We start from the raw sequence: 15470 nt of genomic DNA on the forward strand, positions 1-15470 counted from the left end.
TTGTTTTAAGCTTCCCAGATGGATGTGGTTTGTGGATAGCATCAGGTGGGCTGTCACAAACATAAAAGAATGACAAATTGATTTTCTGTGATGGTCTAAACTTTTTTGCCAATCAGTGCCTCATCCTGTGCAGTAAAACCAAAACCCCTCAGCTGGTCCCTGAGCGGGCCGAGACAAACCAGAGAAAGGATTTAAAAATACCCAGCAGGCCCCGGGCTGTGAGAGATTACTGTGGCTGGGACGTCTGCCTGTACAACCACAACACAACTCTTCTCCACATAAAGGATTTAATAACCAGTGTTTCAAAGTTGATTTAGGACACAAAGTTGACCTGGTCTCACCTCTGCTGGTTGTTCCCACTGAGCAAAAGACGTGATTTCAACGTCTCGTCTATGCTTTATCTCTCATATAGCCCAGGATCATTACGGCTATGTATAGACCTATTTTAGACCAAGCAGTAAATACATTATTACAATGAATACACATCTGTAAGTACCAAAAATATGCACCAGAGAAGTCCTGTAGACTAGCCTACAAGATAATTATCTGAGCACAAGAAGTAATTTCAACATTGCGTCTATGCGTAGCTCTCATATAGTCCAGGATAATATTCTATACATAATCTATGTATAGACATCTAATAAACTTTCATTTTTCAACCCCATTTAAACTTAATTTAGCCTAGACGTCTATGGCCATTTAGACGTGTTTTAAATGTCTAATCAACGTAAAATTGCTCAGTGGGTTGTTTTCTGGGAGTTCCTCATCATGTTGGTGTCTCTTCCCGTCTCACCCCGTCTCTCCCCTCTCTCTCCCCGTCTCTCCCTCTCTCTCCCCGTCTCTCCCCGTCTCTCCCCTTCTCTCCCCATCTCTCCCCATCTCTCCCCGTCTCTCCCCTTCTCTCCCTGTCTCTCCCTCTCTCTCCCCATCTCTCCCCATCTCTCCTCGTCTCTCCCTGTCTCTCCCTCTCTCTCCCCATCTCTCCCCATCTCTCCTCGTCTCTCCCCGTCTCTCCCCGTCTCTCCCCATCTCTCCTCGTCTCTCCCCTGTCTCCCCCCATCTCTCCTCGTCTCTCCCCTGTCTCTCCCCGTCTCTCCCCTCTCTCTCCCCGTCTCTCCCCTGTCTCTCCCCATCTCTCCCCGTCTCTCCCCGTCTCCCCCCATCTCTCCTCGTCTCTCCCCTGTCTCCCCCCATCTCTCCTCGTCTCTCCCCTGTCTCTCCCCTGTCTCTCCCCGTCTCTCCCCTCTCTCTCCCCTGTCTCTCCTTTTCTCTCCCCGTCTCTCCCCTGTCTGTGCAGAGCGGGAGAAGACTCAGTGTGAGCGTCAGAGGGAGAGCGCCCAGGCCTCCTCTTCCTCCTCCACCGGCCTCTTCTCGTTCTTCCGGCCTCGCCCGGCGGTCGGTCAGTACGTCCCGCAGTGCGACCGGTCCGGAGCCTTCCAGCCCACGCAGTGCCACGGCAGCATCGGGCAGTGCTGGTGCGTGGACGCCGCCGGGCAGGAGGTCCCCAACACCCGCACCTCGCCCAGCAGCGGGCCGCCCAGCTGTGAGTCACCGGCCCTGAGACTTCCCTCTGAGGAAACAGAGCCTTTCCTTAACTTTGTGTTGTTTTTTATGTCTTTGTTTTTATGCGTTTGTCTATAAACTTTCCATTTGAATAAGGCCTTTCCTTTGTGTTGCTTTTAATGGATCTTTGTTGTTGGTTTTATCTATTTTTATGCACTTATTTTTTTACTCTGTAGCACTTTGAGATCTTATAATTTCTTTCTTATAATGATACCTGCATTACAATTAGAATAGGAATTTCACTGGATAAAAGCGTCAGCCAAATTCTTCATGTAAAATGGAAATGGTAAAAATGTGCTCAAATTAGGGCTGGGCGATATGGACAAAATCAAATATCACAATATTTTTGACCAAATACCTCGATATCGATATTGCGACAGTATTGTAGGGATGACTATTGGTGCTTTCACAAAATATTTACACAATGAGATTTTTGATAAATAATCATCAGTAATGTGGATATAATGACTAAGTGGGTAAAGGCAAATAATAGAACAGCTAGAACAGTCTGGTAAGTTCAGAAAATGACATCACTTTACTGTAATGCAGCCTTTAAAACCAGGAAAAGACACTTATGCCTTATCACCATATTACGATATCCAAAATCTAAGACGATATCTAGTCTCATATCACGATATCGATATAATATCGATATATATTGCCCAGCCCTAGCTCAAATTATGCGTTTCAAGCTTTTAGGAGTTCATACAAAACTCAAATCTACTGTACACGAACAGCACATTAACATGAGCCTCCCTGCCAGGTATCGACCAGACGGTGACCCCGCCCCCGGTGGGGCCGACCCCCCGGCCGGACGTCAGCCCCGCCGCCCCGGGAACGCACCTGCTGTTCGCCCAGAGCGGGAAGATCGAGCTGCTTCCTCTGGACGCAGCCGGCATGAAGAAGGACGAGGCCAAGGCTCTGCTGCACATTCCTGTGAGGAGAATAAACACCTTAAACACACACCTCTAACACACACACACACACACACACACAGACACACCTCTAACACACACACCACTAGCGAGCCCCTTGAGGGTTTTAGGAGAGCTTTCCTGCATGTGTGTGTTGTGTTATTGTCCTCAAGTGTCATCGTTTCACCTCTGGCGATATGAATGGGATTTTTGGATCCTGTTTGCCAGTCGTTCTGTTCTTAAAAGGGGTGAAATAATGTCAATAGAAATTATCAAGTTATTACATATTTTGCTAACAACATATTTTGCTGGATGTTGTGTTCTCCTCGCGTCACTAAGCCATGAAATACTGGCCAGAGATTTTGTTTTTTCATTGCAGCTTCAAAACATCAGAATTACCTCAACTAATAAAGAAATGCAGAACAGAGGATCAGTGGGTTTGCAGTAGAACAGACAGCAAGAGCTTCTGACTGGGGAAATACATCGCTGGGTTTAGACTTTTCATGACAAATAATTGCAATAAGAAAAAACTAAAATTACACCTGTGTTTTCCTGTAACTGTAAACTCCTAAATGAGCCTCTTGTAGAAGTGAGGAACATCCTAATAACTTACTTTGGACAAAGTTTCCTTGTGAGGACATTTGGTCCTCGCAAGAAATACAAGAACACACACACACACACAAACACACACACACACACACACACAGTGTCAGTTGTCTCTTCAGGCCTCATGGTGAATTTGGGGGAACCACTTCAGACTGATTCCTCTGAAACAATCCTCTGCCTGTTCCTCAGCAGAGTTCAGCGTCAAAACTCCTCCAAAGTCTTTTCTTCTCACAACAGAAAAACCATCCAGTGAGACGCACAACCGCATCCATGAATTTCTCCCTTTTTTTTTTTTTTTTAATCCTGTGTAATACAACAGGCTGAATGTTCTGCAGATGAAAGGAGCACAAAGCTCTCCCTCCTCCGTCGACGTTCTCTCACCACAGACAAGAGACTCTTTGAAAGCGTCTGACGTCTCAGCTGAGCTCCGGTCCGTCTCTCCGCCTTAAGCGATATCAGAACTTCTAACCAAACCTGAAGCTAATGTGTGCTATGTGGAGATTTCATTGAGACATCATCATATCATATCAATATCATCATATCATATCAATCATATAAACCAATATCCAGCTGTGTTGCTGTTTTCTCCTCCTTTCTAAAGCTTGTTGTCAAAACCCGGCCTGACTCGAAGCTCCTCCCGCTCCATTCAGCTCCATTTTCTTTTTTTTTTTAAACTAGCTCATCTCCTCCCTCGCTGTTTAAAAATGGCGCTCTCCCCCTCCCATTCCTGAAAAAAAATCTCGTAATGGCGGAATTGATTAAGCGAGCGAGAAAACTGTTAAACTAGTAAACTTGTTAAAGAGAAACTAAACCCCACCTAACTCTGTGGTGAAGCCTGACACCTAATGGTGAAAAGTAGGGTACTGAACTGGTCATCTGCTATTGGCTGGTCTCTGTGTCCTATGATGTCAGCCTCTATAGAGTACAACAGGTGGTGACATCACCTGGCACAAAGACCAGCCAATAGGAGAAGGCTAGGTCAGTACCCTACTTTTCACCATTAGGTGTCAGGCTTCACCACAGATTTGGGTTTGGGGTTTAGTTACTACTTAAACTAGTAAACTTGTTAAACTAGTAAACTTGCTACCTGCCTCTTCACTTGTCATTGTGGGACATGTGACCTTCAACAGGAGAAAGATCTGTCAGAGTGAGACTGGTAACCGGTGAGACTTCTCTGTAGGTACGGTTAGCTTAGCTGTTAGCATTTATGCATGCTGCTTTGCTATTGACCTTGGTAGGCCTCCGTTGTGCAGTGGCTTTGCTGTGTGTTATTTACAAACGTGTTGCGGTTTCTGTCGCCCTCTAGTGGTCGGAAAATGTTGCTTATTGCAGCTTTGACCGTGTGTCTCTTCCTGTGTGTTCAGGACAGAGTGGTGATCGCGGTGGCGTACGACTGCGTGGAGAAGATGGTTTACTGGACCGACATCACCGGGCCGGCGATCAGCAAGGCCAGTCTGAGCGGAGGAGACACCGTCCCAGTCATCACTACAGGTACACACACACACACACACACACACACACACACACACACACACACACACACTCTACACCCAGAGCTGAGCCACTGGGGTCGATGGTAAATTCTGAAGTCAAACCTCCTCGTTGGTTATCAACACAGGATGAATCATCATGAATGATCAGATTCTAAACCATCTGACCTGTCTCTGTCTGTGCCTCTGTCCTCAGAGCTGGAGAGCCCAGAGGGCTTGGCCATCGATCACGTGTCGCGCCTCGTTTTCTGGACCGACTCCATGCGCGACACGGTGGAGGTCGCCAAGCTGGACGGCAGCCAGCGCCGCGTCCTGTTCGACACCGAGCTGGTCAACCCCCGAGCCATCGTCACCAACCCGGCGTTCGGGTAAGAGTCCAACAGGAGGAACCGGATTACTAGTAGAACCAGTAGTAGTAGTAGCAGTAGCAGCAGTAGTAGTAGCAGTAGTAGTAGTAGAAGTAGTAGTAATAGTAGTAATCCTAACTTTGTGTCCTGCAGACGGTTGTACTGGACGGACTGGAACAGAGACGGGCCTAAAATTGAGATGTCCAACATGGACGGAACAGAGCGGACGGTGCTGGTGAAGGACGACCTGGGGCTGCCCAACGCTCTGACCTACGACCCCGACAACCATCTGCTGTGCTGGGCCGACGCAGGTGAGACCCGCTGCTCCGAGGACGAAACATGGAGCCGCAGATGGATTTGGAAAATAACAAAACAGGGTTACAAGCTCAGATTGGAAGAGTTGGCACTGAGTGATCGGGTTCGACTGATATAGGCCGATACTGATGTTTTTTTTCACCAATAGACAATATTTTCTACGGATATTCCATTTCTTTAAATTTGACCATTTGCATGACAAAACATTATACAGATTCAGTGTTTCTCCCAGAGTTTTCTTCTTGTCAGGGTGAAAAGCCTCTGAAACAGCATTTAGACACCAAAACCCTCCACTGAAACCTAGTGTAATTCAATTATTTTACAGTTAGTGAGACTCACTGATGAACCAGCCGTCCGGAAGGGGAATCAGACAAGCTTTCCTCACTGATCAGGATGTATTGATCTCTCTGCAGGAACTCGTAAAGTGGAGTGCATGGATCCGAACCGCAGGCTGCGGCGGCAGGTGGTGGAGGGGATCCAGTATCCGTTTGGTCTGGTTTCCTTTGGAAGGAACCTCTACTACACCGACTGGAGGAGGTACGAGCTGACGACCTTGACCTCATCTAGTCTCTAGAGAGACTGTGTGTCTCTCTAAAGCCGCTTCACACATACAACTGCCAGATCGCCACGTTAAGTCTTCCAGCAGCTCTCGTGTTTCCGTTGTTCACACTGTTAGCCGCTATCTGTAAAATTTTCATGTAGAAATCATCCAATTCTTGCTCTATTCATTTGAAGCTTTCCAAGTGTGTCAGCATCAATGACCCAAGACTTCAGTGCAGTGGCTTGAAATTTGATTGTAAATACTGTATTATTGAATTTAACTTTTACCTGTAGTTTTAAATTCAGTTTTCTTCATTCAGATTCAGCTTCCAGACACAAAGGACTTTCAATACAACCTCTGCTGGCACTAATGTCGTAAAATAGAAAAGGTGGGAAACCGTATAATGCACAAAACAGAAAATTAATTTGTTATAAATAGTGCTGAAAAAATACTAATGCAGGAAGAGCGCCAAGCCTGAAACACGTTGCAACTGAGCAGCTGCTCAACCAAGCCTATATTTGTGTTCATTTATTGCTTTGTAGTGTGCTTGTAATTTTTCAGCACTGTTTATAGCAAATAAGTAATAATTTTGTGCATTATACGGTTTCCCACCTTTTCTATTTTATGTTTCTCTGACCCATTGGCAACCGATTCTTTTCCACTGCCTTTTATGTGGATTCCTGGGCACTAATGTCTTCCATTAATTGTAAATGGTCAAACAAACTGCAGATTTTAGTGATATTTATTTAAACCTTTCCAAGTGTGTCAGGATCAGCAACCCAAAACTACAGTGTAACTCCAGCAAGTTTGGTTAACATTTAAATGAACGAGCTGCGAGTCTGAGAGTCCGTTTAAATAAACAGTACTGAGCTGCTATTCAGAGAGCTTTTGTTTGAGTCTGACTGTCATGTAAAAGTCTAAACACCGGTGTGTGGTCTCCGCTAAATGTTTGGATGGTCTCTGTGTGTTTGGTTTGCGCAGAGAGGCGGTGATCGCTGTGGACCGCCAAACGGAGAGAGAGGCGGACGAGTTCCTGCCGCAGAAACGCTCCCGGCTGTACGGCATCGCTGCAGCACCGACACACTGCCAACAAGGTACAGACCAGAGCAGCACTGACAGAGCTGCACTGACAGAGCCGCACTTACCTGACAGAGCCGGACTGACAGAGCCGCACTTACCTGACAGAGCCGGACTGACAGAGCCGCACTTACCTGACAGAGCCGGACTGACAGAGCCGGACTTACCTGACAGAGCCGGACTGACAGAGCCGCACTTACCTGACAGAGCCGCACTTACCTGACAGAGCCAGACTGACAGAGCCGGACTTACCTGACAGAGCCGCACTGACAGAGCCGCACTTACCCGACAGAGCCAGACTGACAGAGCCGCACTTACCTGACAGAGCCGCACTGACAGAGAGCCAGACTGACAGAGCCGCACTTACCCGACAGAGCCAGACTGACAGAGCCGCACTTACCTGACAGAGCCAGACTGACAGAGCCGGACTTACCTGACAGAGCCGGACTGACAGAGCCGCACTTACCTGACAGAGCCGCACTGACAGAGCTGGACTTACCTGACAGAGCCGGACTGACAGAGCCGCACTTACCTGACAGAGCCACATTGACAGAGCACTGTCAATGTGGCCGCACTGATAATTAATTAATGAAAGATTGTAGAAGAATGACTGTTTTGATCTCTACCTACAATACAGATAGTCATGGAACTCTGGACAAAATCAAAAATATTCCCAGATTTGGGTGCAAGAGACAAAATCAATGAAAGACAAAAATCAATGACAAAAAAATGAAAAAGGAGAAACACAGTCATAAAGGATACAGTAAGAACCTGGATGCCTGATGGAGGTGTGACCAAACATTGCTTCCACTCATTAAATTATTTACTGTAAGTGTAGACAGTGTGCAGATGTTTTTTTTCAGATTTTAAGAACCTGGTAATACTGTGGCAGCAAACAAGGCTTCCTTCTGCCATCCAGTTTGACTTTACTTACTGAGTAAATTAAAATGTAAAATGTACATAAATGTAAAATGTACATAAACTGTACATGCTCATTTGAATGGAAAAGGACAATAAACATATAAAAACAGTAAATAAAAGATAAACAGTCATAAAAGACATGGTGGGAAGCTAATCAATAGGAAGGTATTCAAGTAAAAGTACACAAACGTATTTTAGTTGACCATAACAAAATGACTTTCGTTGACTAAAATCATACGCTATTTTAGTCAGTAAATAATTTACAAAATTTAATCAATGTGACTAAAATCTGACTACATTTAAAGGCTATTTTTGCCAAAACACAAAGACTACGACTAAATATGAATCCAATCAGGATAGACTAAGTGAAGGATGAATAACAAGTTTTTGTTGCATGATTGAAATTACGTAAGAGTCTAGAATTTATAGAAAGGCTTTGGCCATATGACTCCATAAGATCTAGCAGCAGCATGATGATTGGTTCTCAGAACATGTGGAGAGATCTGATTGGTTACACGTGAACAGCAGAAGCAGGAAATGACAGCTGGCAGCATGGGAAAACTCCTGTCTCTAAAACTAGAGACAGAGTGTGTAAGAAGCAGTCTTCCTGATTGAGCTTTTGCTTCATAACCACTGAGGAAATGAGCAGTGGGCCGGTGGGTTCAGAGCAGAGTAATGCAGTGGGAGTGCAGATGTGTTCACTTTCCCCTGGACCGTACTAATTGATTCCAGACCGTACCATGTGGATGGATATCGTCCTGGGAACCAGAGGGTGAAGCTGAGCTCAGAGAGCCAGCTGTGGATTTGGAGACAAACCCCGAAATATATAGCATGAAGCGATGAGAAACAGCCAGACTCTGTTCCACCTGCTGGGTTCTCACCAGCTCTGCCAGGGTCGGGGGTTCGGTCCCCATTCGGGCCGTCCCAGCTGACCAGAAGTCCCTCAGTGGAGCTCAAACCTCCACCAACGCTGAACAGTTCTCCACCTTCAAAGCTGCAGCCTGCGTAGCGGGTTGTTCCTCGTTTGTCTTCCATGTCTGATTTTCCGACAAAATAGCATGTGAAAGCAATGCTGTTCAGCAGCCAACTTGGAAGTCCTGGATATCAGACTTTCCCGTCAGAACTTTATTTTAAATTCCCAAAGATCCCAAGGTTTCCAAAGATAGATAGATACAGAATATGGATGAGACGTTGTCAGAGATGGGGACTCGAGTCACATGACTTGGACTGGAGTCAGACTCAAGTCACAATTTTAATAGCTTGAGACTTGACTTATGCATGAAGAGAAGACTTGAGGCTTGACTTGACTTGGGTTCTGGTGACTTGGGACTTGACTCTGACTTGTACTCTGATGACTTGAAAAGGTTTCTAAAGTCTTGACTTGAGATCTTGTGTTTGTGTAAATGACTTAGATTGAAAGTGATGAGATTTGTTCCAGCAGACGACTGAATTCAAATTCTGTTTTCTGAATTTGTATGGAATGATTGAATTTATTGAAGTTGAAACTGATTCTAGAAATCAAACTCATGATGCTCTTACCAAGTTTTTATCCTATTAAAACCATATTGCATTGAAAAGTCCTAGATATTTAGTTTTCTTTAAGATATTAAATTGATACTGGACTCTTGATTTGTTCTGACTTGACTTGCTGTTCTACATTTAGACTTGAGACTTGACATTACTGACTTGGACTTGACTTGATAATCTACATTTAGACTTGAGACTGACTTGGAAGGTTTACTTGGTCACACCTCTGGACATTGTCGTACAGTAATGAAACTCCTAACTTCTAACTTTTAAGCTAAAAGTCTAAGGGGAGAGCCAGGTTGTGAGGGGTTACTGCCACATTAATGTGACTCTCTCTTCTTCTCTGTCAGGTTTTAACTACTGCTCCAACAATGGCGGCTGCTCTCTCACCTTTGTCTGCCGCGGCTCGGCGGATTCTCCTGCCGCTGTCCGGACAACGCCGCCGGCCGCTGCGTGGAGCCCGACCAGTGAGGAGACGGGTCTGCTGAGGAGGAGAACACACACACACACACACACACACACACACACACACACCTAACTGCAATTTTGGTGTTTTCTCTTTTTCTTACTTGAAGTGAAAGTTTCCGTGGTCGTTTATGAGTCTCGGCCCCTGAAAGCTGTTAAACCTCAGAGTGTGATGTGAAAAGTGTCGGGCGTCAGAGAGAAATTAAGCGATCTTTTCTTACAAACTTGTCTCTGATCTGTGTTTCTTCCTCAGTTTGAAGAGTTTGGCTCCAAAATGAACAAGTGACATCTAATCTGACAAAAACATTAACAGCACAAAATTACAAATTACAAAACAAATTACAAAACAAATTACAAAACAAATTACAAAACAAATTACAAAACAAATTACAAAACAAATTACAAAACAAATTACAAAAACAAATTACAAAACAAATTCTGGTGCTTTTTGATAGCAGGTAACCTGGGAAGTGTTTGCTTGAAAAAAAAATACACTTTTACAGACTGGATCTTCAATATTTTAAAGGTACTGAACAATGAACTTCAGGTTTTGTGTGTTTTTTTTTTTATAAAATGGATATACTGTATAGCGTTTTGACAATGAAACTCTGTAGTTGTTCCTTATAGATTTTTTATCTTATTGATTTTAGATCTGGACGATATTTCAAGAAACAGAGTTGTCCAGTCAGCTAGATAACTGAAAAACAATCAAATATAAAATAAATTCAAATAATTTGTAATGCTTGTTAGCTGTAAATCCTTTAACGTTTGTGGATTTGAGGATTATACGGCCATAAACATTTTTGAAAATGAACGGATGGCTTTGAAAGTATTTCATCAATATGCCGTCTGCAGTTTTAAAATGAAGGATTTCTTGACATAAGATCAGGAGTATAAAATGAGGTCTGAATGTCTAATTTTGACCAATATCATGTTTTACCCTGAATTTTGAGTTCTTGAATTTCACCAAAGAAGACCTTGACAATCTTTGAATAGTCTTTGAATTTGATGAAGAGTTTGTTACTGGAGCGTTACCTGCCTGAATAATCCTGTTTCTTGAAATGTTCGACTGTCACTGTCCGAGGCGTTTCTTCCTTTAAAATTAAAACCATTTCTGATTTTTGTTTTTTTAAGTATAGGTGGGAAATGAAGGCTTTGGTTGATAAAACATCGCTTTTCCATACTGGATTCTGAACTTTAGAGATACTGAGTGATGAACTTAAGGGGATTTTTTTTTTCTTCCAAAAATTTATATTTGATATACATGTTGGAAATGAACTCTTCAGTTGGACCACTATTGTTGTTAATACCACTATAAGCCGGAGATGGATTTGGGGATGGAGTAAGAGTAAAGGGAGGGAGGGAGGGGGGCGGTGAATACGTTTTTTATTTTTAGACTTACCAAATTTATTTTGCTTCATTTGTGCTAAAATTCACAATGTAATTTTTTTTATACAAACTTGTAAATAATTACCTGAAATACAGACGTTATTCTCTGAACTACATATTTTCAATGGTGCTGACGACGGCCTGCGTTCAAGCTGATGATGATGATGATGATGATGATGATGGTGATGACTGTGAAGGTGGGTACAGCTCGCAGGCTTTTGAACCAGAACTATGTTTCCCAAAAGTGTCCAGAGAGACAGACAGAGATGATGATTGTTTGGTTGTAAGTGAGCAGAGGTCAGAGGTCAGAGGTCAGTGGAGTGTCTTTGGGAAACTGGGCTCAGGTGTGTGAACTCTCTGCTCTGCACTCTGCAGCAGGCTGATGTGTTTGGTCACAGGAGGTTTCAGGTGTTTCAGACTCTTGTGCTGCGTACAATCACTGATCTACAAATCAAGCTGCGTGTTGCAGAAAAAGCTTTCAATTTAATTAAATAAACTAAGCAAATCAGTTTCTTTAACAAAAAAAAAAATCACATTTTTTTTTAGCATCTTTAAGGGCTAAAAACTGCAGAGACAGCTGTGTCCACAGGTACTGCGATGACAATGATTATAATATAATAATATGATTTTCCTGTCAGTGTGGTGCGGCCGACTGACTGGTTTAATGTGAGTTATGTGTCTATAAACATGAAGTACTGTGTTACTGTACTGACTATGCAGCTGGGTCATCAGCCAAAGAGCGGGAGGTGAGCATTAACAATCTGTACAGCCTCAATAAAACCTTTTTTAATATATTAGTCTTGAGTATCTTTGGTGTGGACGTAAAGTCTCAATGAAATGAAAAATGTCACCTTGTTAGCTAATCCTCCATATCATAACATACACCTATTTTACAGTAAATGCAAAAAAAAAAAAAAAGTACACATTTTTAGTTTCTCGTATTTCCCATTACTTTTCCTTCCTGGAAAACGGTGTTTCCAGTCGTTGCTTCACGGCGTCCCGGGAGGCGACATGAACATTCCGACCCATAAAAGTACCACAGCATCTCACCCCGTCATTACCAAACCTGTAATTTCACAACTTTCAAAGTGACAGAGTGTCAACATGCTGCGGCAGTGACAACGCTGCTTCCTGTTCCTGAGACTTTTAATAAAGAATAAAAAAAACTTCACGCGCAGCCAGAAGAACCTGCTGCTGAACCCATCAAGCTCAACTCAGACACAAACAGGGAGCAGCGTTCCAAAGTCCATTATAATGCTCCAATTATTTTAATAAACTTACTACACAAATGTTTTGGGCAAAAGCTTTCTTCAGTGTGTTAATCCTAAAATACAAACAGGTAGCTTTTATCATATTTTACTAAATCGGGGTTCCTACACATTTTCAATTAAAAAATTCCACACTTTTTCCAGACCTTGATTTGTTCTGAAGATTTTGTCTGGTGTTCAATATGATTTACGCAGATAGACATCTTGCCCCTGCTAACTAGGTCATATCACTGTATAGATGAAGATTGTTCTTCACGAGCGACAAATATCAGAATATGTGAGATGATTGGCAGGGTTCCTACACGGTTTCCATTTTAAAATTCCATATTTTTCCCAGACCCTATGTTCTTGACTGGATTTGATTTTGGTGGGTATTTGATATAATGCATGCTGACAGCGGCTGGGTAATAAGAGCGTCCCTCTATCTGAACATTATTCTTCACATCAACAAAAACTGTGGACTCAAAGTGGCTCTGCAACAACATAAAAGCTAGAATTATGTGTGTATCGGACCTGAACCGCAACATTTTCCATACTTTTCCAGACGTTTTTTTCAAATTCCCAAACTATTCAAGACCTGGAAATGATCAAATTCATTTTTAATACTTTTCCAGACTTTCCAGACCTGCGTAGGAACCCTGCAAAATGCGGGTGTATTAAGGTACAATCAGGGCAAAAATCACATCCACATAAGACAGCATGGTTGTGTCCCTGAATTTATTCATCTGGAAGAAGAATTTGGAATTTTGAAGTTCCAGATTATGTACAAAGGATTTTTGAACTTTTAAAAATTAATTCATGGAATTATGGAGCAAGACGCGTTTGAAATGCTGCTTTCTTGTGACTTTAAAGTCATTGGTCGATTTCTGTTACAGTGCAATATTTAGTGTAAAAATGACAGAACCAACTCCTCATTTCTGGTGATTGTTGGCAGTAATGAAGGACGGTAGGATCGTGATTAAAAAGCGGCAGGTTCGATCCCCCTGAGTGTGTCCGTCAACAGCCATGTGACCTGACCAAGTGTCCATGAGCAAGGCACTGAGCCTCCATCTGCTCCCTGTACGCTTCTGACATCAGAGCCTCAGCTAGAAGCCTAAAATGTGAATTTTCTAGAGCAAAACGACTCCAGGTGAAAAGTTCTGAAACGGCATTACACATTCCAAAATAGATACACAGCATTTTGCAATAGAACTCTTAAGCTTCTTAATCAGAAATACCAATAAATTATTAAGCAGTAATCTCCTATTAGAAATTTGAAATCCAAAATCCCTGACATCCAGAAACAAAATAGTGAAAAATCCCATCACTGTTTATATAAAACTGAAGAGTGTTGTCTGTGAGAGAGCGCCTCCTAGTGGTCAGCAGTGAACATGGTCTGTAGTTTTGGGGAATGACTGGAAAAAAAACAAGCCAGGTCTACCCAACAGATCTAACCAATTAAAGCAATGTTCCAGTTTAAAACCAGAATATAAAGTACTCACCAAGGATGAGTTGCTGATCCTTCAGCCCAGGACCGTCTGTCCGTCAGACTTCAGCCAAATCCATTTGTCAGTTTTTGAGAAACCTTGCTAACAGACAAACAGACAGATTGGTGAAAACACAAACTCCTTCAAACATGGCGGAGGTAAAAAATCCCAGTGAGCTGGACATGGAGGTCTGGTCCTGTGGGCTGCAGCGGCCTGAAGCTTGCTGTTGCTGGTTTGAATCCCTGAACAAGCTGGAAGGATCTGGGTGGAGAAAGTGAATCACAAACACTTTTCTCTCCCTGGACAGCTAGTCTGAGGTGGGACACCAGACTGGAGCTGTACTGGGAAGCTTTCAGATGAGTTTATGTAGGAAAAAACCCTCAGGAAAACCTTTCCCTGGATAACTAAAAGGCTAAAAGAGGGAAAGTGACCCACAGTTGTTCCACACCGTTACGCTCAAAGTCAGCGCTCCACACTGTGAGCATTTTACTGCATTTAAAGATAAAAACAGACATTTGCGAATGAGAAAAATCAAACACAAGCAGCTGTGCGAGTAGAGATTTCATCTTCTAATCGTTATGGTTACACTGTAGTTTTTTTTTACATTAACACTGCCACTGTGATAATGTGGTTGTCATCATTTGCAAAACTACAATTTCCAGTTCAGTGAGGAGTAAGTGGGACCAGTCAGAGATCCCAGTACAGCTGAGACAGCTGACAATTCAGCAGTGGTGGAAGAAGTACTGAGATCTTTTACTTCAGTAAAAGTAGCAATACAACAATGTAAAGATACTCCATTACAAGTACAAGTCCTGCATTCAAAATTTTACTTAAGTTAAAGTACATAAGTATTGGCAGCAAAATGTACTTAGAGTATCAAAGTAAACGTACTCATTATGCAAACTGTCCCCATTTAGAGAGTTATATTTTTCATAAATTATTGGAATATTAATACTGATTTATTGACATACATGTACATGTAAGCAGCATTTTAAAGTTGTCAACATGAAGCTAATCTTAACAATTTAGCTATACTTTTGGGTAGTCTAATCTATAACAATGCTATTTTATAAAGATGATCAAATGTCTTAAATATAAAATATTGATCTGAAAAGTAACTAGTAACTATAGCTGTGAAATAAATGTAATGGAGTAAAAAGTACAATATTTCCCTGTAAAATGTAGTAGAGTATAAGTACAAAGTAGCATAAAATGGAAATACTCAAGTAAAGTACAAGTACCTCAAAATTGTACTTAAGTACAGTACTTGAGTAAATGTACTTAGTTACTTTCCACCTCTGCAATTCAGTCGAGACACTTTGAAGAGACAGACGACGACTCTTTAACAACCAAGGATTTGTAAAGAAAACAAATGTTATGAAATCAACTCTTTTACTTGAAGCAGAGAGGTAAAGGTGAGAATGAAGAAGATGTGGGAGGAGCCGAGGTGACGAAGGCGAAATGGAGCCGCTGCCACAGGAGGGAGAACACACAGGTTCAGCTGAGCAAAGACACACTCTCTCTCACACACACACAGACTATTCACAAGTATTCATAAATGAAATGCAAATGGTTGTTCAT

The 15470-nt window shown here is 42.6% G+C and overlaps 1 protein-coding gene across 1 annotated transcript in view; it reads left to right on the plus strand.

The window, feature by feature from the left end:
* LOC139647457 (nidogen-1-like) overlaps positions 1-9885 on the plus strand; it is a 51634-nt gene extending 41749 nt beyond the window's left edge. The window contains 9 exon segments of the mRNA XM_071523354.1: positions 1298-1543; positions 2327-2499; positions 4448-4574; positions 4770-4941; positions 5074-5231; positions 5649-5772; positions 6758-6870; positions 9652-9683; positions 9686-9885. Of these exon segments, the coding sequence (XP_071379455.1) occupies positions 1298-1543; positions 2327-2499; positions 4448-4574; positions 4770-4941; positions 5074-5231; positions 5649-5772; positions 6758-6870; positions 9652-9683; positions 9686-9772 (1232 nt within the window). The 3' untranslated portion in view covers positions 9773-9885.
* The last annotated feature ends 5585 nt before the right edge of the window (positions 9886-15470 follow it).

The sequence above is a fragment of the Centroberyx affinis genome, unplaced genomic scaffold (genome assembly GCF_046629955.1).
Source record: "Centroberyx affinis isolate AG114_WGS23_722 - 3 ecotype Tasmania unplaced genomic scaffold, CSIRO-AGI_Caff_v1 ptg001082l_1, whole genome shotgun sequence".
Classification (NCBI taxonomy): Eukaryota; Metazoa; Chordata; class Actinopteri; order Beryciformes; family Berycidae; genus Centroberyx; species Centroberyx affinis.